Source organism: Agelaius tricolor, unplaced genomic scaffold, assembly GCF_023055355.1.
Source record: "Agelaius tricolor isolate 1412-34295 unplaced genomic scaffold, bAgeTri1.0.p SCAF_36, whole genome shotgun sequence".
NCBI lineage: Eukaryota > Metazoa > Chordata > Aves > Passeriformes > Icteridae > Agelaius > Agelaius tricolor.
Window position 1 is genome coordinate 6,524,664 of NW_027269296.1, and position 23,966 is coordinate 6,548,629.

Genomic DNA, 23,966 nt, shown 5'->3' on the forward strand with positions numbered 1-23,966 from the left:
TACCCAAAAACATCACAGTGAACACCACACTCAGCAAGAAACACCCGTGGCTGCTCCTGCGGCCAGGAGGGCCCCCCGGGACCCCCCCGCGCTCGGCTCCGCCAAATGCCCCAGAAGAAAAAGATTCCTCCCCCCGGGGAGGCCAAAACATCCCCCCCACCCCCGAGTCCTGGCCCAGGGCGTGGGTGGGAATCGCCCCTCGGTCACGGCAGGTCCCCTCCGTGTCCCCTCCGTGTCCCCTCCGTGTCCCCTCCGTGTCCCCGCCACGCGCGGCTCCCGCACGGCCGGAGGGACGCTCCGGGGTCCCGCTGCGGCAGCACCGAGGAAATCCCAGCGGGCTCCGGCCGAGCCAGGAGAGCTGGGCTGGTGCCCGCAGCCCCCTCCTTCCTCCGCCGGTCACAAATGTCCCCCCGGGCGGGGTTAGGACGTGTCCTTCAGCTCGGGGCTGGGCGGCTGCGGAGGGGGCGCCTCCGCTGAGGGCGACTGCATGTCCTGGGCACTGCCTGCGGGGAGAGAGCGCGACACGGTCATGGCAAGGGGTCAGAGCAGGGAACCACGGAGTCATTGGGGCTGGGAAAGAGCTCCAAGAGCATCGAGTCCGACCTGTGCATCGAGTCTGACCTGCCTTGTCCCCAGCCCAGTGACCTTGAACACCTCCAGGGATGGGCACTGCAAACCCCCCTGGGCAGTTCCAATGCCTGGACACCCTTTCCATGGGGAAATTATCCCCAATATCCAACCTGGGCCTCCCCTGGCCATTCCCTCTGCTCCTGTCCCTGTTCCCTGGAGCACAGCCCAGCCCCCCCGGCTGTGCCCTCCTGGCAGGAGCTGTGCAGAGCCACAAGGGCCCCCTGAGCCTCCTTTGCTCCAGGCTGAGCCCCTGCCCAGCTCCCTCAGCCCCTCTTGGGGCTCCAGACCCTTCCCAGCTCCGTTCCCTGCCCTGGACTCGCTCCAGCCCCTCGGTGTCCTTGTCCCTCAGCACGGGATGAACACGGGAGCCGCTGTCCCTGCCCACCCCACGTCCTCCCCATCCTCCTGGTCACCCACCTGCGCTCAGGGACATCTCGGCCAGTTTGAGGGGCAGGTCGGCGGGGCTGACGCCGGCGGGCGAGCCCAGGATGTCGGGCAGGGCATTGCGCCGGCCCGTCCTGCCGGAGGATGCGAAGTCCAGCACAGGTTCCACCTCGGTCATGCTAACCCTGGGGAGAGATGTCCCCTGTGTCACCCCTGGAGCATGGTGAGCTAAAGGGACCTGGCTCTGCTCTGGGCTGGCCGCTCTGGTGCCATCTGCTCCCCCTACACTCTCTCTGCCCTCCAGGAGCAAAGGCAGGGCCACCCTGCAGCCCCTGGGACTGGCCACCCCCACCCTGGCACCTCTGGGTGCTCTGATCTCTGCTGGGCACTGCTGGGAGGGAGGGGGCTCCCACCACCCCCCCGAGCCCAGGCAGCCTTACCGGGCACCCTCCAGCCTGGCCTGGCACCGCGTCTGCCCCGTGCCCAGGTGAGGGACACCACGGGGGACAGGGATCTGTCCTGGCTGCGTCCCCTCTGCCTCTGACCTGGGGGAGGCAGAGAGGGGGTCACCAATGAGGCTGGGACAAGCGGGGTGAAAACAGAGCAGGGAAAGAGCTGGGGGGAACAGTGGGCTGTGACCCCATGGGAGCAACCACAGCACCCCCAGAGCGTCATCCATGGTGGGATGGATGGGAGAGGGATGGATGGATGGATGGATGGATGGATGGATGGATGGATGGGGGATGATGGATGGATGGATGGATGGATGGATGGATGGATGATGGATGGATGGATGGATGGATGATGGATGGATGGATGATGGATGGATGGATGGATGGATGGATGATGGATGGATGGATGGATGGATGGATGATGGATGGATGGATGGATGGATGATGGATGGATGATGGATGGATGGATGGATGGATGATGGATGGATGGATGGATGGATGGATGGATGGATGGATGGATGATGGATGGATGGATGGATGATGGATCGGGGATGGATGGATGGATGGATGGATGGATGGATGGATGGATGGATGATGGATGATGGATGATGGATGGGGGATGGATGGATGATGGATGGATGGATGGATGGATGGATGGATGGATGGATGATGGATGGATGGATGGATGGATGGATGATGGATGGATGGGGTTTGGATGGATGGATGGATGGATGGATGGATAATGGATGGATGGATGGATGATGGATGGATGATGGATGGAGGGATGATGGATGATGGATGGATGGATGATGGATGGATGGATGGATAGATGGATGATGGATGGATGGATGATGGATGGATGATGGATGGATGGATGGATGGATGGATGGATGGATGGATGATGGATGGATGATGGATGGATGGATGGATGGATGGATGGATGGATGGATGGATGATGGATGGATGATGGATGGATGGATGGATGGATGGATGGATGATGGATGGATGGATGGATGGATGGATGGATGGATGATGGATGGATGGATGGATGGATGGATGGATGATGGATGATGGATGGATGGATGGATGGATGGATGGATGATGGATGGATGATGGATGGATGGATGGATGGATGGATGGATGATGGATGGATGGATGGATGGATGGATGGATGATGGATGATGGATGGATGGATGATGGATGGATGATGGATGGAGAGCAGGGATGGGGCTGCAGAGGTGACAGGAATGGAGGCTGAGCCAGCACTGCCAGGGAACTGCATGGAGTCCCCAGCCTGGGGACACCCCTGAGTCCCTTGGAGTGCGGCTCCTGCTGGCAGCAGGAGCTGGGGTGGCCCTGGGTGGGTGGGGGCACTCCTGGGACACCCCTGGTATCAGGAAAATCCAACTGGCACGGAGCCATCCAGATGCCTGCACTGCTGGGACCTTCTCGAGGTGTTTGCTCAGCTCTGGAAACACTTTGGGCTTTTGCCATGGGAGGTGGGAGTGGCCAAGGGGTGGCCCAGGGGTGGCACAAGGGGGGCACAGGACCTGGCAGGGACAAGGGGCCCTCCACCCCCCAGATCCCCTCCACCCCACACAGAGCACAGGGACCCCGAACCACCCCCCCAGCAGACCCATCCCCTCCAGGCCAGGTGCTGGTGGCAATGCTGGGACTGGTGTCCCCAAGCTGGTGGCGGTGGGGGTGTGAACTCACCGGTGTCCCGCTGGGAATTCCTGCTGGGAATCAGTGCTGGGAGTCACTGGGAATCACTGGGAATCCCTGCTGGGAGTCACTGGAGTCACTGGGAGTCACTGGGAATCCCTGCTGGGAGTCACTGCAGGGAGGACCAGCCAAGGTCCTTGGCACAGGTGCTGTGTGCACAGGAGGGGCCACAGCTGCGGGGAGGGGGAGAAAGAAATGATTAACCCGGGAGGTGATTAGTGATTCGTTAATTAGTGATCAGTGCTGGGGTGGCTGTGCCATGAGGGGCAGGACCTGGGTGCTGCTCAAGGGGGAAACTGAGGCACGGGGCTGGGCTGGTGGGGACAAAGGCAGAGGTGGGGACAAAGGTTCCCTGTACACCTGCATGGCCATTGTCCCCTGGAGCCACCTGCACTGCTCCAGCACAGGTGTGAGCAGGTGTGTGAATTGTCACATGTATGAATTGTCACAGGTGTGTGCATTGTCACAGGTGTGAGCGGTGCCACAGGTGTGTGCAGTGTCACAGGTGTGAATTGTCATATTTTCATGTGTGTGTACACTGTCACGTGTGCATTGTCACATATGTGTGAATTGTCATGTGTGTGAATTGTCACGTGTGTGCAGCATCACATGTATGAATTGTCACAGGTGTGTGCATTGTCACAGGTGTGAATTGTCACATTTTCATGTGTGTGTACACTGTCACGTGTGCATTGTCACCGGTGTGAATTGTCACGTATGTGTGCAGTGTTACAGACATGTGTGTCTGTGTATGTCACCTCTGCTGGGCTGTTCTATGTGCTCATACGGGTGCATGTGTGACATTCCCTGTCACACCTGTGTGCATGTGTGGCACTCCCTGACACATCTATGTGACAGTGTGACATTCCCTGTCACACCTGTGTGACATTGGCAGTCTGTGCAGTGTGACACGCACTGTGTGGCGCTCCCTGTCACTGTGCCCGCACGTGTGGCACCTCCTGGCTCCCAGTGCCGCAGCCGTGTCACCTCCTTGTCCCAGAGTTTGTCCCACCCCTCGTGCTCAAGGTCCCGGCCCTCCCCTGGCCCCGCCCGTGCCACAGCAGCACCCGGGGCAGCCCGAGCCTGGCACGGGGACCCGTGTGCCACCCCCGGGGTGTCCCGCCGCGTCCCCGGGTGTTTGGGATCACACACCGTGTGTGTGAGCACAGAGCACACGCATTGCAGGGGCTCCGTGGGTTTGAGGGAGAAATCCTGCACGGAAAGGGCTGGGCAGGAGCCACCAGGAGCGACCGAGCAGCCGCGGGATGTGGCACTTGGGGACAGGGGAGGGACCGAGCAGCCGCGGGATGTGGCACTTGGGGACAGGGGAGGGGCTGAGGGAATGGCCGGACTCTGATCTCGGGGGTTCCAGGCTGAAGGATGAGGGGATTCCCTGTGGAACACACACACACACACACACACACACACACACACACACACACACACACACACACACACACACATTCACACTCACACACACGTGTGCACATGCACACTCATGTGTTCACACACACGCACACACATGTGCACACACACACACGTGCACACATTCACACACTCTTATGCAAACTCACACACATGTGCACACACATTCACAGACACGCTCACACACATGTGCACACTCACACACACACATGTTCACTCACACACTTTCACACACGTGTTCACACTCACACTCACACACTCACACACTCACACACTCACACTCTCACACTCGTGCACAAACACACACATGTGCAGACACACACTCGGACATGGTCACACACACACACTCACACACGCACACTCACACACACACACACACACACACACACACACACACACACTCTCTCTCTCTCTCACACACTCTCACACTCACACACACACACACACACACTCTCACACTCAGGCACACTCACACTCGTTCACGCTCACACTCACACACACATTCCCTGCCCCAGCCCGGCCCCCGGCCGGATCAGAGCTGCCCCGGCAGCCGCAGCAGCGCCGGGAGTGCCCAGCCCGGGAGTGCCCAACCCGGGAGTGCCCAGCCCCAGGAGTGCCCAGCCCGGGAGTGCCCAACCCGGGAGTGCCCAGCCCCAGGAGTGCCCAGCCCGGGAGTGCCCAACCCCGGGAGTGCCCAGCCCGGGAGTGCCCAACCCGGAAATGCCCAACCCGGGAGTGCCCAACCCCGGGAGTGCCCAGCCCCGGAGTGCCCGGCCCCAGGAGTGCCCAGCCCGGGAATGCCCAGCCCAGGAGTGCCCAGCCCGGGAGTGCCCAGACTGAGAGTGCCCAACCCCAGAGTGCCCAACCCGGGAGTGCCCAGCCCGGGAATGCCCAGACTGAGAGTGCCCAATCCGGGGGTTCCCAGCCCGGGAGTGCCCAATCCGGGGGTTCCCAGCCCGGGAGTGCCCAGCCCCAGGAGTGCCCAGCCCGGGAGTGCCCAGCCCCGGAGTGCCCAGCCCTGGAGAGCCCAGCCTGGGAGTGCCCAACCCGGGAGTGCCCAATCCGGGGGTTCCCAGCCTGGGAGTGCCCAACCCGGGAGTGCCCAGCCCGGGAGTGCCCAGCCCCGGAGTGCCCAGCCCCAGCCCACCGGGTCCTGCCCGTGCCCCTCCTGCGGGTCCCGGCCATGGGGATGGGATCAGACCCCGCTCTGAAAAGCCCCACCGGGGACCAGGACCCTGGGGCTGGCTGGGGAGACACAAACCCGGGGTTGTCACCACCCTGAGCTGCCCTGGGGTACAGCAGGAGCCCATGGAGCTGTCCCTGCACCCGGGGACATTGGCCAAGCCACCAACACCTGCCCCATGCCATGACCTCCAGGTCTGTATCCCCACATTTCTCCTCACAGAGAAAAGCAAGGCACAATTCTCCCCAAGAATATTCTCATCTCATTTGCTGTTCTGTGTTTGTGCCAAAGCAGAATGCAATGTGGAGATTGCTCACCCACAGTGATGGGGGTTTGTTCCCTTGGCCTGTCAGGGCCAGGTGTGTGTGTGTGTGTCAGGACTGTTGGGGGACAGTCACGAGATTCTGTGCAGGGTGAGCAGGGTTGGGTGCTTGGCAGATTCAGTTTAGATGGGTAATATAGTGTAATACAGTATAGAATAACATAGTGTAATATAGTATAGAATAATATGGTATAATGAAGTAATTAATTAGCCTTCTGATGCCAATAGAGTCCTCCTCATCATTCCTCCTTCATTGGGGCCCTCACAGCACAGCTGTACAGGTCCCACAAGCAATTCCAACCCAAATGGGGCAAATCCCACTGGATAGACCTGGTGAGGGAGGATTTTCCCCTCTAAGCAGGGACACTTTTGGTGGCTTAGTGGGGTCTCAGCCTAAAAAAGCTCCTGGAGTCACATGGAAGCTCCTTGGGGCCACTGGCTCCTGCTTTAATGCCCCTAATGGGATCGAGGAGGGAAGGGCAGAAATAAACCTTAATCCCACTGGAGATGGGCAGGGATGGATGAGCTCCTTGGTCAGGTTCCCTGGGAACAGCAGAGCCCTGCAGGAGGGGAGGAAGGTGCTGAAGGGGCAGAGGAAGGTGAGACCTGTCACAGACATGTTTTATGAAAAATCCTTTTGCCAGGATCTTTTCTCCTGAGAAGCTGAGAAGCTCCAGCTTCTCCACGTTTTGCTGCTTTGGAATGTGATCTGGAGAACTGTTTACCCAGCATGTGAAATTGGTTTTACTTGATGACCAATGACAGCCACCTGTGTCGAGGCTGTGAGCAGTCACAAGATTTTATTATCATTCCTTTCCTTTCCTTTCCTTTCCTTTCCTTTCCTTTCCTTTCCTTTCCTTTCCTTTCCTTTCCTTTCCTTTCCTTTCCTTTCCTTTCCTTTCCTTTCCTTTCCTTTCCTTTCCTTTCCTGCCTTCTGATGAAATCCTTTCTTCTACTCTTTTAGTAGAGTTTGAATATATCATTTTCTGTTCATATAATATATATCATAAAATAATAAATCAGCTTTCTGAAACATGGAGTCGAGATTCTCATCTCTTCCCTCATCCTGGGACCCTCAAACAGCACTACAGGACCCAGGTCAGGGTCACACACATCCATGATCCCCTCTGACACAATTTCTTGGGGTTGCTGGGGGTGGTAGGGACCCCAAACTGCACCAGGAGCATGGGGACCACCAGGGACACACTCCTATGATGTGTGCTGGGGTAGCAGCTGAACTCTCCCCTCACCAGAGACAACAAACTGGGAATGCTCCAGGAATTTAGGGCCTGGGAGGTGTCACAGGAATCTTGAGGATTCATTGAACCACAAGGATTTGCTTCTTCTTCAGCTTCTGAGTTGTTAGTGGGCCATGAGCTCCTCTGGAAGGGGGTTTGGGGCATTAAATGATCTTGGTTTCCTCTCTCTGGGGGGTTCTTCCTGCTCATTTCATTCAATGTTTTATGGGATCTGTGCTGGGAATGCTGCAGCCTGGAACAAACCATCAAAAATCCACCAACAACCCCTCAGTGCTGATGAACACGATGAAAAATGGGAAGGATTTAGCGAGATGAAACTGCAAAATTGAGTGGAATGGGAAGGAAAGAGATGCCCCAGGTCAGAAGGGAATGGGAGCATCACCAGGAAAATGAGCCAGGAGTCCACACAGGAGGGAAATCCAATGGGTTTGGCTTAACCAGAGCCTGGGAGGCAGCAGGCAGCCCCGGAGCTGGGAGCAGCAGATGGCAATAATTAAACACAGGATAAAATCTGGAGAGCCTGGAGCTCCCTGGGGAGGCAGCAGGTTCAGCTCCTCTCCAGGGAAGTGGCTGCAGGAGCCCTGGGGATGCTGAGCCAGGTGGGGACGGGCTGTGTCACCTGCCAGGGACAGCTCCAGGATCCCAGGGAGGGGGAAGGACAGAAACGCTGGCCTGAACTCCTGAAAGGGGGAAAAGCTGCAGGAATGAGGGCTGGGGCAGGAATATGGAACGTGGAGGTGCAGAATGACTTTTGGAACAGGTTTTGCTCCACATGAGTGAGTGTCTGGAGAGGATGATGGTCCCTCCTGGCAGGGATGCCACTTCCAGACCCATCCCCATGGGATGCTGGCACCCCCCTGCCTGCCCTGGGCAGCAGAACCTCTCCAACCATGGCCTGGCATTTTCAGCCCTAAATCCCCAGGATTCCAGGTGGGCCAGGCAGGAATTTGGGCCAGGCAGGAATCTGGGCCAGCTTGGATCTTGCTGGGCACTTTGGGAGCGATGGTCTGGAGTGAAGTGTCAGGGATCCAAGTGAACCTGCATCCTGTAGGAGCACCTGCAAGGTCTCCCACTGGTTTTCCCCCAGTTTTCCTCTGGCTCTTCTCCTCCCTGGCTCTTTCCCAAAGCTCTGAGGAATTGTTCCAGTGGGATTCCTAGGCAGGGGTGACATTGGCAGCTCCCCAAAGCTCTGGCTCATCCTGGTACCCTCAGGGTTGGCTCTTCCCCAGGATTCCCTTCCCAGCAAACCCCCCCTGTTCCAAAGGCTTTGGACAAGTGGCTCCCACTCCTTCCCTCTCCATGGAGCAGCAGATCCCCCTCATTGGGATAATTCCACTTCCAGAGGAATCCCCATCACCCTCTAAGCCCCCTCCTGTTATGTCCTGCCTTGAGCTCTGACCTTCCTCCTGCTCTTGCACACTCATCCTCACAGCTGGATTGGCTTTGCCTCTTCTCCACCACTCCTGTTTGCGCTTGGATTGTCCCACCCATGGATTTGGGAGATGCTGAAGGGTCTCTTTGTCCTCTCCATCACCCTCACATCCCATCCCTGCTTCCTGCCTGGTCCCTATCACTGCTCTGCAGATGGGCAGGACCAGCTTTAGGCTCAGTCCCACCCCTGCTCACGCCCAAATCCTGAATTATTCCACCCAGACATCTCCCAGATCCCAGGGATCCTTTTAAAGATCACCCTTCATCCTCTACCTCCTTTTGCACAATTCAGGGTCTCGCTGCCCAGAGCAGCTGTGGCTGCCCCTGGAGCCCTGGCAGTGCCCAAGGCCAGGCTGGACATTGGGGCTGGCAGCACCTGGCACAGTGGGAAGTGGCCCTGCCATGGCTGGGGTGGCACTGGAGGGGATTTCAGGTCCTTTCCAACCAGGAAAGGTTGACTATGATTTATTATTTAGGGTTTTTTTTTTTTCCAGCTGTAGGACTCAGAATTTTTATTTTCACACAAAACCTGAGCTGTGTCCCAGCTAATACCAGCCTAGGCAGAGCACAAACCCTTCTCTTCAGGGGCTCAGCTGGGCTTGTGGCATACTGAGACCTAAATTCCTGTTGAAGGCAAGGAGAAGGAAGGGCTCTGAAATGGGACACCGGTATCTCCATCCCTGCAGGGCGGGGTGCAGGGAGGAGGGGTTTGCTGCCAGGATGGAGCCGCCGGCAGCAGCAGAGGCTCTGCTGTTTGTCTGTCACCCACGGGGATGATGGCAGAGTTCAGCTGTGCCCAAAAGCCAAGCTGAGTCTGTCCAGAAGGGATTTCAGGCTGTTTGTATAAACTGTCCCTTGGGATTTTAGTGCTGGAAACACAAACCAGAGCAAGCCCTGCTCCAGTGTGGGAGCAAACCCAGCTCTTGTGCTCCTGGACATCCCAATCCTAAATTTTCCTGAGCAAACCCAAATTCTGCCAACCCAAATCCAGGTGTCACAGACATCTTTTATGGAAAATCCTTTCCTTAGGATTTTTCCTCCTGAAAAGCTGAGAGGCCTCAGGAACAAAATGTAACCAATGGTTATCTGCTGCTGTGGAATGCAACAGGTGCATCTGGGATTGGGCTCATGTGGTTGTTTCTAATTCATGGCCAATCACAGGGAGCTGGCTCGGACAGAGAGCTGAGCCATAAACCTTTGTTATCATTCTTTTCTATTCTATTCTTAGCTAACCTTCTGATGAAACCTTTTCTTCTATTCTTTTAGCATAGTTTTAATGTAATATATATGATAAAATAATAAATCAGCCTTCTGAAACATGGAGTCAGATCCTCGTCTCTTCCCCAGTCCGAGAACCCCGGTGAACACCAGCACAATCCAGGTGCTTCCAGACCTGGGGGTGCTCACACCTCATCCCTCCCACACCAGGGCTTGGCTCCCCCACAGGGCAGTGACCCCAGAGAAAATCCCCTCTGGATCCTGCAGGCCTGGGCTGGGCCAGGGAGCAGCGCTCAGAGGACTCAGCAGTTTAATCCTGGCACAGCCCTGCTGAGCTCAGCATCTCCCACGAGCCCACACTGGGATAAAACCGAGGTGTTTCTCCCCTGGGAGCAGCACAAGGGGCATCCTGGAAAGAAGCTGAAAGCACCTGGCAAACCTGGATGTGTGATTCCCTCAGGAGCACCTGGATCCACCCCTGGACAGGCCTGAGCTGCTCTGATTAGAGAGCAAAGCACCAAAGGCTCAGAGGCACGAGGCCATGGCTGACACTGCAGCTCCATCCTGCATCCCAAACCTCCAGGGGAGGGCATGGAAAACCTGGAGAACCTCAGTTGTGCTGCCCAGAGAGGGAATGGCCAAATCCCAGCTCCTGTTCCCCATCCTCTGAGGCCCCCAGCCCAGCACACATCACTGCTGCTCTCCCTTGGGGAACGTTTCCATCTCTTTGTGCAAGGAACGAGGATTTCTGGCTTTTCCCAGCATGTGGAGCAGGGTCTGGGGGGCTGTGAGGGGTGAGGTCCCTCGGAAGGAAGGAGGGAAGTAAGGAAGTGGCGGAAGGAAGGAAGTGGCGGAAGGAAGTGGCGGGCAGAAGTGGCGGAAGGAAGTGGCGGAAGTGGCGGAAGTGGCGGAAGTGGCGGAAGTGGCGGAAGTGGCGGAAGTGGCGGAAGTGGCGGAAGGAAGGAAGGAAGGAAGGAAGGAAGGATCCATCCCATCCCAGGGAGGAATGGAAGCTGCTCCAGCCACGCCCAGCCAGGTGTTCTCCAGCCTGGAGGCCATGACCTGTTCCAGAGCTATTCCTATTCCATCCTCCACCCCCATCAGTTAATTCCCTTTAATTAACTGATTAAAGGTAATCAGCTGGAGTGGTGGGAGGAGCACAGGAATTCCTACTGGGGAGCTTGGGTGCCAATCAGAGACCGTACAAAGGTTCTGGGTGAGCTTCCCTTCCCCACATTCCTCAGTGCCATCGGCTGCATCCGGCTCCTTTTTGAGTCCAAGGGGGAAACACCACGGCCCCTTTGGCATGAGGGGGTGGGAGCCACCCCAGCCCCATGAGATGGACCTGGAGCCTGGATAACCCAGCCTGGATAACCTGGATAACCCAGCCTGGTTAGCCTGGGTAACCCAGCCTGGATAACCTGGCTAACCTAGCCTGGTTAACCTAGACAACCCAGCCTGTAAAACCTGGCTAACCCAGCCTGGTTAACATGGGTAACCCAGCCTGGATAACCTGGATAACCCAACCTGGATAACCCAGCCTGGATAACCTGGACAACCCAGCCTGGTTAACATGGGTAACCCAGCCTGGATAACCCAGCCTGGATAACCCAGCCTGGTTAACATGGACAACCCAGCCTGGACAACCCAGCCTGGACAACCCAGCCTGGACAACCCAGCCTGGGTAACATGGGTAACCCAGCCTGTATAACCTGCATAACCCAGCCTGGATAACCTGGGTAACCCAGCCTGGATAACCTGATTAACCTAGCCTGGATAACCCAACCTGTATAACCTGCATAACCCAGCCTGGATAACCTGGGTAACCCAGCCTGGTTAATCTGGATAACCTGGGTAACCCAGCCTGGTTAACCTGGCTAATCCAGCCTGGATAACCCAGCCTGGACAACCCAGCCTGGACAACCCAGCCTGGTTAACATGGCTAACCCAGCCTGGCTAACCCAGCCTGGTTAACCCAGCCTGGATAACCTAGACAACCCAGCCTGGACAACCCAGCCTGGTTAACCTAGACAACCCAGCCTGGACAACCCAGCCTGGTTAACCTAGATAACCCAGCCTGGCTAACCCAGCCTGGTTAATCTGGATAACCTGGCTAACCCAGCCTGGCTAACCCAGCCTGGATAACCTGGACAACCTGGACAACCCAGCCTGGATAACCTGGATAACCTGGATAACCCAGCCTGGACAACCCAGCCTGGTTAATCTGGATAACCTGGATAACCCAGCCTGGAAAACCCAGCCTGGATAACCTGGCTAACCCAGCCTGGCTAACCCAGCCTGGCTAACCTGGATAACCCAGCCCTGCTCTGGGACTCAGGGAAATCAACAGCAGCCCTGCATCTCCGTGGGGAAGGAAGGGATCTAATGAGGGTAATTAAGGTGATTGAGCCCTGGGTAATGGAGCTCCCAGCAGAACCCTCAGCTCCCTGCTCTGACACACACAAACTGTAATTTTGCATAATCCAACCAGGTAATTTAGCATAATAAAGGTGTCACCCACATGCACAGCAGTTCCATTCCTGGCCAGGCTCAGGCTCCCTCCCCCCAGAGGTTTTCAGCCCCAGCCCCGGGTGGAGCATCCAGGGATGGAACGGGGACACCCTCGGCTCTGTGGCTGTGGAGCCGTGGGTGGCACCGGGATGGGTGCCAGGGGAAACCCAGGGAGCTGTGGGCTGTCCCAGGGAGCCAGCTGGGTGCCACCAAGCCTGTCCCAGGCTGTGCCATGCCGGGAGTGCCACGGCCTGGGTGGCACCAGAGCTCGGGCACCACGGGAGCCTCCTCTCCCTGCAGGAGCTCCTCCTGCTCCATCTGCCCCTGGTGGCACCTGGGGAGGACCCTGGGGAGGACCCTGGCCCAGCTGGGGTTGGAGGAGGCTCCCAGCCCTGCTGCAGCACCGGGATAAGTGCAGACAGCCAGAATTCCAGGGAGCAGAGGCAGCTGGAGCTTCCCTGGGAGCTCTGGCTCTCCAGGGAGCCCTGGGAATTGCTTCCCCAGCCCCTGGGTGCCTTTGGATCCTTGGCACTGCAGCCCAGCCCAGGGGAGGTGGGAAACTTCCAGGACCCCCAGCTCTGAGGCAGCAACCCCCAGCCGGTGGTGAGGCCATGCAAGGAGGTGATCCAGATGTGTCCCTGCACCGAGGGGGGAGCGCCACCAGGAGCCTCCAGCTGCCACCACCACCCTGTGACAAAACCCCAGCCCTGGGAGCTGGCAGGGAGGGGACCAACAGCCAAGGAGGGGAGAAATCCGTGCAGGTGCTCTGGGATCAGAGGCATGGCTGGAAATCTGTGATGGAGCAGAGCCAGTCCCAATGGGCCAGGGCTGAGCCAGGAGCTGGAATTGTCCATTCCAGGAGCCAAGGGAGCTGGAATTGCTGTTCCAGGAGCTGGAATTGCTGTTCTAGGAGCCAAGGGAGCTGGATTTGTCCATTCCAGGATCTGGAACTGCCATTCCAGGAGCTGGAATTGCCCTTTCCAGGAGCTGGAATTGCCATTCCAGGAGCCAAGGGAACTGGAATTGCCTGCTCTGGACCTGGAGTTGCCCTTTCCAGGAGCTGGAATTGCTGTTCCAGGAGCCAAGGGCAGAGCAGGGCCGGGGTCCCCATCCTGTTCATGGCGCCAGGTCCCCCAAGGTCTGGAGCACCCAGCAGAGCTCCTGCAGCCGCCCCAGGAGCTGAACCCCAAGGTGTCCCCACAGCCAAACCCCCAGAGCAGCCCCAGAGCAGCCCCAATCTGCCTCCAGCCTCCCAGCCCGGGCAGAACCGCTGGGATTCCCTCAATTCAAAGTGAGCATCGAGCTCTGCCTCCACCTCTACCCTCCCCCATCTCCTGCCTGGGGGAATTGGTGCTGAGCTGGAGGGTGAGGCCAGGGGACAGCGCAGGGCTGGGTCCCTTTGTGACAGCGAGGACTGGGGTGGACACCCCAAGGTCGTGGGCCGGGAGCATTCGGGGTGAGCAGGGGACATCCTGCCTCTGCCACCTCCTCGGTGGCACTGCCACCCAGCCAGGGGACAGCAGCCAGCTCCGGGGACCCAAGGGACCCGATCCAAGCATCTGCAGGGGCCATGTGCCAAAGCGATGCCCAAGGCGGGGAGGAGGGGCTGTCCCTGGGGAAGCCCTTTGCTCCCGGCAGGAAGCACCACAGGAGCGGGGCCGTGTCCCTGCTCGGGGGCTCTGCCCCGGGGGGCTCTGCCCCGGGCCCAAATCCCCTGGGAAGCTCCAAGCCGGGAGGCCGAGGGCCGGAGCCGGGGGTGGGGTAGAAGCGGCGGCTGAGAGGGCAGGGCAGGGGAAAGTGGAGGGGCAGCCGTGGCCCAGGACACGCAGGGGGTGGGTGCCAGGCTGCGACAGAGGTGCCACCATGGGGGCTGATCTGAGTGCCCACCCTGGGACAGACGAGCCTTGCCCGGTGCCTCAGCACCGCTCCCCCAAATCCCCCCCCGAGCCCCCTGGCCCTGGAGGGTGGCACAGACACCCCAAGCCCTCGAGAGATACCACAAAACCCATCGGTCCCCGAGGCCACCACCGCCCCTGACCCTCCGGCCTCTGCACCTTCCCAGGGAGGTGCCCGGGGTGGGCACCTGGTCCCTCGCTCTGGTGAGCCCAGGACACCCTCCGCGATGGCCCAGGGCCCCGGTGCCACCGCGTCACCTGCACCCAGCAGCCACCAGCCGCTCACCTGGTGCCGGCGGCGATCCCGGGGCCGGTGCCGAGGCCGGTGGTGACGGTGACACCGAAGGTGATGCTGCCGCCGGTGCCGGAGGCGATGGAGATGTCGGTGCCGGGGGCGATGCCGGTGCCGCTGTTGATGCTGATTCTGGTGCCGGTGCCGATGGTGGTGCCGGAGCCGGTTCCGATGGTGATGCCGGTGCCGGTGGTGATGCCGGAGCCGGTTCCGATGGTGGTGCCGGAGCCGGTTCCGATGGTGATGCCGGTGCCGGTGCCGGTTCCGATGATGATGCCGGAGCCGGTTCCGATGGTGATGCCGGTGCCGGTTCCGATGGTGATGCCGGTGCCGGTGCCGGTGCCGGTGCCGGTGCCAGCCCGGCCGCCGGGGGAAGGATGCTCCGCGCTCGGCAGGAGCCGCGGGGAAGCCTCCGGCTCCAGGCGGCCCTGGGGCACCCGGGGCCGAGCCGCCGCCGCCGCCGCCCGCCCAGCGCCGCCGCTCCCGCCCGGCCCGGCCCCCGCTCGGCGCGGGGGGGACCCAGCGCGGCCCCGCCCGCCGCCCCCCCCCCCTCCCCCCGCCGCCGGGGCCGCCCCTCGGCCCCCCCCGGGCTGCCGTGTCCCCGCGTCCCCCCGCGCTGGCACACGGCAGGGAGGGAGGGAGGGAGGGAGGGCTGTGACATCCCCCGGGTCCCCAGCTCCGGGGGACTCTGCCCCCCCCGGACCCCCAGCCCGCGGCGTGGCCGCCAGCCCTGCTCGGGGAAATGGGAATTTTTCCCTCCGATTTCCTCTGGATTCGGCTCCCCGGCTGCAGAGCCCCCCAGGGGGGTGGGTGGAGGGGGCTCTGCTCCCCCACCAGGACAATTTGACCCCAACCCACACTGCTCCGTTTGGTGCGGCCAAAATCAATGCCAGGCTCCCAATCTTTGGGGAGAAAAAAAGAATTAAAAAATCCGTGGCTGCACCCGTGTGGTGGGTGGGGGAGGGGGCGGGGGGCTGGGAGACCCTGACTGCGGCTGGAAATCCAGCGGATCACGGCACGGCCCCGCCGGGCACAGCCCGGGCACGGAGCTGATGCCGCCAGCTGCTCCTGGCTGCCACCGGTGTCACCTTGAGAGGGGGACACGGCCAACGCCGAGGGTGTGAGATGGGGGCTCTCAGCCCCACCCCGAGCTGGGTCAGGGCAGGAGGTGCGGGAGGCAGAGCGGGAATTCAAACGGCCTGGAATTCCAGCCAGGAGCAGCGACCACCTCCCAACGCTTCCATCGGCATCCCTGCCACGGGGAAACGCGTGGGGTGGCTGAGAGGCTCCAAAATGTCCCTCCCGGCCCTGAAGGTGGCTGTCCCCAGGGCTGGGGCAGCGGGGTGTGCTTTGGGAGGGTCCCTGCTCCCCGTCCCTGCAGGAGCGGGGCTGGGCCGTGATCCCAAATTCCCGGCTCTGGCCAAGCTCCTCTGGCCGCCGATGGCCACGGGCGATGCTCAGCGCCCGGAGCGCGGTTTCCATCCCATCCCTTCCCCTGGAGCGGGGCTGCCACCCCGGACGGGCGATGCTTCCCCGAGCCCCGCAGCCACCAGCGGGCCAGGGGACAGCGACACGGACAGGAGCCACCAGAACACGGCCGGGGCTCGCCTCTGGTGCCCCCGAACCCCAAAACCTCGGCAGGGGCTGCGGTGCCGCGCCCGGGGCGGTGGGGGGGACACACGGGTGGCGGTGCCGTGCCCGGGGACGTGGGGGACACACGGGTGGCGGTGCCGTGCTCGGGGCGGGGACACACGGGTGGCGGTGCCGTGCCCGGGGCGGGTGGGGACACTCGGGTGGCGGTGCCGTGACCGGGTGGGGACACTCGGGTGGCGGTGCCGTGCCCGGGGCGGGTGGGGGACACTCGGGTGGAGGTGCCGTGCCCGGGTGGGGACACTCGGGTGGCGGTGCCGTGACCGGGTGGGGGACACTCGGGTGGCGGTGCCGTGCCCGGGTGGGGACACACGGGTGGCGGTGGCCGCTGACGGCGGGGACGGGCGGCGGCAGCTCCAGCGCGGCCGGCGGGGAGCGGAGCCCTCGCCAGCCGCTATTTTTAGCTGCTCACGCTCCGCTTTCTCCTTGACTGTCTCCCCTCGCCGGAGCAGCGTCGGGCCGAGCAGCGGCGATGTTTATCCTGCCTGGCACCCGATCGGATGTGACACCGCTGTGGCGGGCCGAGGGGACGGCTGGGAAGCAGCGGGGGATGCTGCGGGCATGGCAATGGGAAGGGACGGGAGGAGAGCCCGCTGTGCTTCGGAGCACCTTGGAGAGTTCTCCCTCTCCCCAGCTCCCGAGCGGGCCCGGAGGATGCTCCGCCCTGGGACAGCTGAAGGGCAGAGCATCCATTCCTCCGAGGCTGAACAATTCCCCCCCGGTGTGATCCTTTGGGACGGCTGGGCTGGGGGACCTGGGGAAACTGAGGCACACCAGAGGTGTGTGAGTGCCTCCATATCCTGCCAGGGTGGTGCTGGCATGGAATAACCTCTCCCAACCCTCCTGCATCCAGGGCATGCAGAGCAGCAGCAGCCCAGAGCCCCAGCTGGAGCTCCCAGAATTGGGTACAAACCCCAGGGACCCAGGACAGCATCTGGGAAGGGGAAAATGATTCCAGAATTATTCCCTGCTCAGGCAGCTCCCACTGGGAGCTGGCCCAGGGCAGGGCTGTGGTTCTTGGTGCTGCCCCAGCATGGGGCAAAGGCTGCTCTGTGCTCCCTCTGCTCCTCCAGCTGCTGCTCTGGGGCTTTGCAGACCTTGGGATCATCTTCCCAGGATGCTCCCAGCAGGATGAGCTGGGCCTAAAATCTATCATTTGTGCCCTCCTGAGCTTTGGGAGAGCCCTGATTGATCCATCAGGGATGTGAAGCCAGCGAGGACGGGCTCAGACTGCTCCCTGCTCTGCTCTAAATCCTATTTTCCCCAAAAACCCAGGATCCAGAACAGGGAGAAAATCAGTCTGGAAGATTCTGTTCTCCTGCTGCTGCTGCCCAGCTGCTTTATCCCCCTGGGGCAGGAGGGTCAATGATCCCCATGGACCCTGGGGCTGCTGCAGGCCTGGGGCAGCTCCTGGCGCTCCTGGAGGCAGCAGGGAGGGAGCAGAGCTGTTTTCCACTCCCCTGCTCAGCACTGTGGGCTCTGATCTGGGCTAAAAGTCACTGCTGGGGGAGAGCAGCCCTGTGCTGTCCCTCTTTTAGATGCACCTTTCTGATTTCCAGCCCGGCTGAGTGTGATGGTGTTCACAGGGGTCTCAGGTTGAGGGAAGAGATGAGGATCTGACTCCATGTTTCAGAAGGCTGATTTATTATTTTATGATATATATTATATTAAAACTATACTAAAAAAATAGAAGAAAGGATTTCATCAGAAGGCTGGCTAAGAATAGAAAAAGAAGGAATGATAACAAAGGTTTGTGGCTCGGACTCTGTCTGAGCCAGCTGACTGTGATTGGCCATTAATTAGAAACAACCACATGAGCCCAATCCCAGATGCACCTGTTGCATTCCACAGCAGCAGATAACCATTGGTTACATTTTGTTCCTGAGGCCTCTGAGCTTCTCAGGAGGAAAAATCCTAAGGAAAGGATTTTCCATAAAAGATGTGTGTGACAGCTGAGCCCCTGCTCGCCTGCTGGGGACAAGGTGACGTGCAGGGAAGGTCACTCCTGAGCCCAGGGGCTGCGTCAGTGCCTCCCTTCAGGGGCTATTTTGGGACATGGGTCACAGGGTTTGGGGACCTGCAAGTTGTTCCTGGCTGGGGGCTGGGACTTTCCATGAGGTCCAGCAGGACACGGCCTCGAGGCCACCCTGGAGGGATGGAGGTGGCTCCTGAGGGATGGACCCGCAGGAAACGCCCTCGGCCCTCGGGGAAAACCTTCTTGCCTGTGAGATCTGGGGGGCAAAGGCGGCCAGAGCATTTCCTTGCCTGCAGGATTTCAAAGCAGAGGGAAAATGCCAGCAAAGAGCTCCCAGGGAGAAGATTTGTCACCAGGCAGGCTGGGGCGCCACACTGAGCAGAGTCTGGCCATGTCAGAGCTGCAGCAGTGCCCTTCCCAGGCACCCTCCGTGCTCCAGGACTCTGCCATCTGCATCCCAGTGTGCTGCTCCGCCCTGTCCTTCACAGGGCACAGGGATTCTGCAGCTCCATCTGCCCCCAGGACATCAGGGACCTTCTGGAGATCCTCCCCCTCAGCGTGTGCCCTGCCCAGAGCATCCTGCCCCGCTGGGGGACAGCACATGAGCTGCTTTTCCTGATTTTATTCCCTAGTTCAGGCTGGCAGGGCAGCTGGAATATCTGCAGTGAGTTGCACAGGTCTTTGCAGCTCATCTGCAGCCTCGCTGTCCCCGGCAGAATGGAAAATTTCAACCAAAAGAATGATTTGTTGCTGTTTTTGCAGCAGCAGAAGCTCCCTCCTGACCCAAAGGTGAGGTGGATCCCGCAGCCAGACCCAATCCCAGCCCCAGGCTCATCCTGCTGCCAGCTCATCACAGGAGCCGGGGGAAAAAGGGGCATGAATGACTCAAAGTGCCTCTCTCGGGGCTCAGCCACCAAAATATTCATCCCCTGCCCCAGTGGACCAGCAGAACACACAAATTATTTCTGGGAATTAGCTCAGGAAACCACCTTGCCTGTGCATTGGCTCTGGGATTGGCTGGAGTCCCACAGTTCTGGGCACAGCCTGGGCTGCACAGGCAGGAGTGAGCCCAGGCAAGGTCAGGACAGCTCAGAGCAGCACAGGAGGGGCAGGAAGAGCTGGGATGGGGCTGGGAGGAGCTGGAATGGGTCTGGGATGGGGTGGGAAGAGCTGGAATGGGAAGAGCTGGAATGGGGTGGAAGAACTTGGATAGGGTGGGAAGAGCCGGGATGGGGCTGGGAGGAGTTGGGAGAGGGTTGGGATGTGGCAGGAAGAGCTGGGATGGGAAGAGTTGGGATGGGGTAGAGCTGGGATGGCTCGGGAAGAGCTGGGATGGGGTTGGGAGGAGCTGGGATGTGGAAGGAAGAGCTGGGATGGGGTTGGGATGGGGTAGGAAGGGTTGGGATGGGAAGAGCTGGGATGTGGAAGGAAGAGCTGGGATGGGGTTCGGAGGAGCTGGGATGGCTGGGGAGAACTGGGATGTGGTTGGAAGAGCAGGGATGTGGCTGGAAGAGCAGGGATGGGGTTGGAAGAGCTGGGATGTGGTGGGATTTGCCCCGTTCTTGCTTTAAGGGGCCACATCAGGGCAGTGAGGGGAGCGTCTGGAGGAAAGGTGTGCTGGAGCTAACCGAGCAGAAAGGCAGCATCCCCAAAAAAACGTGTTCATGGGCAAAAGCAGGAGCGCTCAAATCCATTCTTCATGCTCCAGTAACTCGCAGATGCCTGCATGGGGATGTGGAGCCTCACGAACACCGCCCAGCTCGGGGAGCACCTTGCGCCTCCTGCCTGCGCACAGAGGGGACAGAACTCGGGGGTTTCACCAAACCCACCCCACTCTGAGCGCTGAGTGCCCGGCTGAGCTCAGGGATGCTGCAAACCGGCTCAAAAACTGCCAGGAGCCTCCAGGTGGGGGGACAGGGAGTGGCCACGGCGGTGCCGGAGATGAGCCCTGCCCGCCTCCAGCTCCGCAGCCGCGGGGATTTGTGCAAAGCTCCCAGCGCCCGGCCTGGGCTTTTTTTATCCCTGGCTGCTCTTACGTTGACATTCTTAGCTGTGCCACTGGCTCCAGCGCTGCTCGCTAACCCCTTTTACAGGCGGCTAAATATAGCCCAGGCAGCCAAGCAAAATCTGCTCGGCACGGCCACGTGGGGCTCGGCGGAGCCGGGGGGGCTCTGCCGGCACCGGGGGCACAGCGCCAGCCCCGCGCCGGTGGCATCTGTCACTCTGTCACCCCTGGGTGCCCCAGGTGGCTGCTGGGGCTCCCGCCGGGCGCCGGGCCCTTCTCCCCGCCCTGGGTTCTGCTCCCAGCTCGGTGCTCCCGCCCCTCTGGAGCATCTGGAGCTGGTTAGGATCCCTGATCCTGGAAAAACACGGTGGGAAACACGGCTGGCTGCTGTGGGTAACAAAGAACAGCCCTGGGAGCCCGCGGGGCGCAGGCAGCAAACCCCAAATCCATGCAGGGCAGGCCCAGGGCTGGGGCTGGGCTCAGCTCGGCTCCTGCAGCTCTGTCAAACACAGGGTGGGGTGAGAGCAGAGATCTCTGCAGCCAGGGCTGGAACTTGGGGTTTATTGCAAAGGGCCTGGGTGCAGGGCCCTGCTGGGAGCTGCCAGCCACAGCTCAGAGCAGGCCTGAGAGAAGAGAGGGGGAGAGAGGATGAGAGAGTAAAAGGGTAAGAGAGTAAAGGGGTATGAGAATAAATGGGGTAAAAGGCAAGAGCTAAGAGGGGAAAGAAGGGCAAGAGCACGAGGTTCCTGTTACAATACCATAAATCATCTTCTGTGCTGAATATTCTGATTCTCACTAACCAATCTAGTCCAAGATACAAATCCTACAGCATTTCCATACAGCCTATAAGAATCATTCCATTACCACACTGGGTTACATTTTAAACCCTACAAACTCCTCTTTGGGCCCCTTCTGCCAAGCTGGCAGGGTCTGCTCTGACCCTTGGGCCTGTCTGCAAGCAGAGGGGATTGTTTGATCCAAAGGGGATCACCTTCAGCTGGCCATGCCATTGTTTTCCAGTTGTTCAGGAACTGAGGGATCTCAGAGCTTGCTTTCATTTCAATCTCCCTTAGAGTTTCCATATTCTCAAAACCTTTTGCCAGACAATCATATCTCTAAGGCTTTCCTGTTCCATCTTCCCCAACAGTGGGGAGGGGACCCCCCAATCTCCAAGGCTGGGATGGGCCTGATTGCAGCTGGGGGCTGAGGGGAAGGGTCCTGTGTGCCCTAAATCCCACCCCAGAGCCCCCAGGATGCCAAAGGCAGGGCAGCCCCACAGACCAGGGGTTTGTCAACCCCAAACCCATCACCCCAAAATTGTCCCTGGTGCCATGGCTGCATTTCCCTGTCTGGCCAATTTCTGCTGGATCCATGAACTCATTAAGCAGACACTGATCTCATTGTCTGCATTGTCTCCACGCTGCCACTTGTGGGGTTTTCTTTTTTTTTTTTTCCTTTCTCTTTTTGGTTTTAACTGGCAAGAAGGAGGTGAAAGGTCGAGCAGAGAAGTCTAATTGGATCTCCATGGCTCATTAACCCTTCTCCAAGAGGGAGAATCGTTACGGCTGCAGATGAAGAGGCTCAAAACCCACACGTGCCTTGGGCAGCTCTCCTGAATTTCCATCCCCACAGCACTGCCCTGGCTCCTGTGTGCCCAATGGAGATGTCCTGTCAGCCAGGGGACGTGGGGAATGCGTGGAGGGACTCAGGGAGGCTTCTGAGGGGAATGCTGGTGACTTTGGGTGGTTTGGGTGGCTCTGGTGACTTTGGGTGGCTTTGGGTGATGTTGGATGGCTTTGGGTGACCATTGGATGGCTTTGGGTGACATTGGGTGATGTTGGGTGACATTGGGTGGCTTTGGGTGATGTTGGGTGACATTGGGTGGCTTTGGGTGACCATTGGGTGGCTTTGGGTGATGTTGGGTGACATTGGGTGGCTTTGGGTGACTTTGGGTGACTTTGGGTGGCTTTGGGTGATGTTGGATGGCTTTGGGTGATGTTGGGTGGCTTTGGGTGACCATTGGGTGGCTTTGGGGGATGTTGGGTGACATTGGGTGGCTTTGGGTGACCATTGGGTGGCTTTGGGTGATGTTGGGTGACATTGGGTGGCTTTGGGTGACTTTGGGTGGCTTTGGATGGCTTTGGGTGACATTGGGTGGCTTTGGGTGACATGGGGTGGCTTTGGGTGGCTTTGGGTGATGTTGGATGGCTTTGGGTGACCATTGGGTGGTGTTGGGTGACATTGGGTGGCTTTGGGTGACTTTGGGGGATGTTGGGTGGCTTTGGACACCAGGAAAGAAAATTAAGGGCCTCCAGTCTTGAGGATCCAAGCAGGAACAGACGGAAGGGAAGGGATGGGAAGGGATGGGAAGGGAAGGGAAGGGAAAGGAAGGGAAGGGGAAGGGAAGGGAAGGGAAGGGAAGGGAAGGGAAGGGAAGGGGAAGGGAAGGGAAGGGAAGGGAAGGGAAGGGAAGGGAAGGGAAGGGAAGGGAAGGGAAGGGAAGGGGCAGCTCCTCCTGCCAGGTGGGTGAAGGACATCAGAGCAAGGTCTCCCCCTGCTGCTTCCTCCTGCAGGCTCCCTGCCTGCCTCACTGCCTCACTGCCTCTGTGACTCAGATCCTTGGGGAAGAAATGCAGCTCATGGTGGAGTAACCCCCCAGATTTTCCAGCCCATGAGAGACGCGGTGGTTGTGGCAGCACAGAATCTCTGCTGTGACACTGCCATCCATCACCAGGCAGGCGTCTGGGCACCGCCAGCACAAAGACAAACAGCATCTGTCCGAGCTCAGCGGGGAGGCAGCGCAGCTCTCCCAGCCTGTGCCCGTGTCTGGGAGCCCAGGACAAACCAGGATCCTGTCACTGTAGGACACAAATAACACGATGCAGACATGCTGCTCTTTTCAAGGTAAAAACGACTTTTTAATTTCTGACACCAACATTTACAGATTTCCAAAAGTGACAGTGGATTGGAGGGTGACAGTGCCACCTCTGCAACGACATTGTACAAACCAACAGCCCATCAAATGTCTCCTCTTTCATAAAAGAATGCAAAACAATAAGTTATTTACATAAAGGGTGTGAGAAAGTTTGTTATAAGAATGTAAACATCAGAAGGCTTAGAAAATTTTAAAAAAACAGAGTGACAGGATTCAAGGAGAGCATTTCCAGCCCTTCATCCCCCTGGACAGGAGGGGCTGTGGGGAGAAGACCCCAGGACATGACAAGGGACAGGTTTGGTGACAGCCCCTCAGCCTCTGTGTCATCCCTGTGGCCTTTGAGACATCTCAAACTGCAAAAGGTCCTTGAAGGGGGTCCCAGTTGCTCAGTGAGTTTGCCAGGAGCAATGCCAGGGGGTGGGAAGGCTGTCAGAGGGCTCAGAGGGATTTCTGGGGCTCCATGGGGCTCCTGTGCTGGGCAGCTCTGCAGGGCTGGTGCCCCAGGGATGGGCACGGCCCCGAGGCTGCCAGAGCTCCAGGAGCCTTTGGACACTGCCCCAGGCTGGGATTGCTGGGGGTCTGGGCAGGGACAGGAGCTGGGATTGATGATCCTGGTGGATTTCCAGCTCAGGATATTCTGTTATCCACGACTCTGGGATGTGAGATGTTCTGGG

At 59.3% G+C, this 23,966-nt stretch overlaps 2 protein-coding genes across 4 annotated transcripts in view; both read right to left on the reverse strand.

Annotated features, from left to right (window-relative positions):
- Positions 1-15,245, reverse strand: LOC139602928 (cAMP-dependent protein kinase inhibitor beta-like). 3 transcript variants are annotated; one of them, XM_071453163.1, is made up of 6 exons: positions 14,722-15,245; positions 3,272-3,364; positions 3,183-3,238; positions 1,455-1,559; positions 1,048-1,199; positions 1-503 (listed from the first exon to the last, which is right to left on the reverse strand). In XM_071453163.1, exons 5-6 carry the CDS (start codon positions 1,190-1,192, stop codon positions 421-423), a joined length of 228 nt encoding a protein of 75 aa, XP_071309264.1. In that variant the 5' UTR covers positions 1,193-1,199; positions 1,455-1,559; positions 3,183-3,238; positions 3,272-3,364; positions 14,722-15,245; the 3' UTR covers positions 1-420. The 3 variants fall into 3 exon arrangements, with proteins under 3 accessions (XP_071309264.1, XP_071309263.1, XP_071309265.1); XM_071453162.1 differs by having other exon boundaries at positions 3,183-3,364; XM_071453164.1 differs by lacking the exon at positions 1,455-1,559 and having other exon boundaries at positions 3,183-3,364.
- The window catches only part of LOC139603090 (period circadian protein-like), a 14,781-nt gene continuing 5,532 nt past the window's right edge, over positions 14,718-23,966 (reverse strand). The window contains exon 2 of the mRNA XM_071453537.1: positions 14,718-15,343. Within this exon, the coding sequence (XP_071309638.1) occupies positions 14,718-15,343 (626 nt within the window). The remainder of the gene's footprint in view (positions 15,344-23,966) is intronic.

What these genes read in the sequence shown, in the direction of transcription:
- LOC139602928 (XM_071453163.1), bottom strand. Translation starts at nt 1,192, where the DNA reads ATGACCGAGGTGGAACCTGTGCTGGACTTCGCATCCTCCGGCAGGACG. An exon ending in CGAGATGTCCCTGAGCGCAG is followed by an intron (nt 504 to 1,047) that starts GTGGGTGACCAG and finishes CTCTCCCCGCAG; the next exon opens with GCAGTGCCCAGGACATGCAG.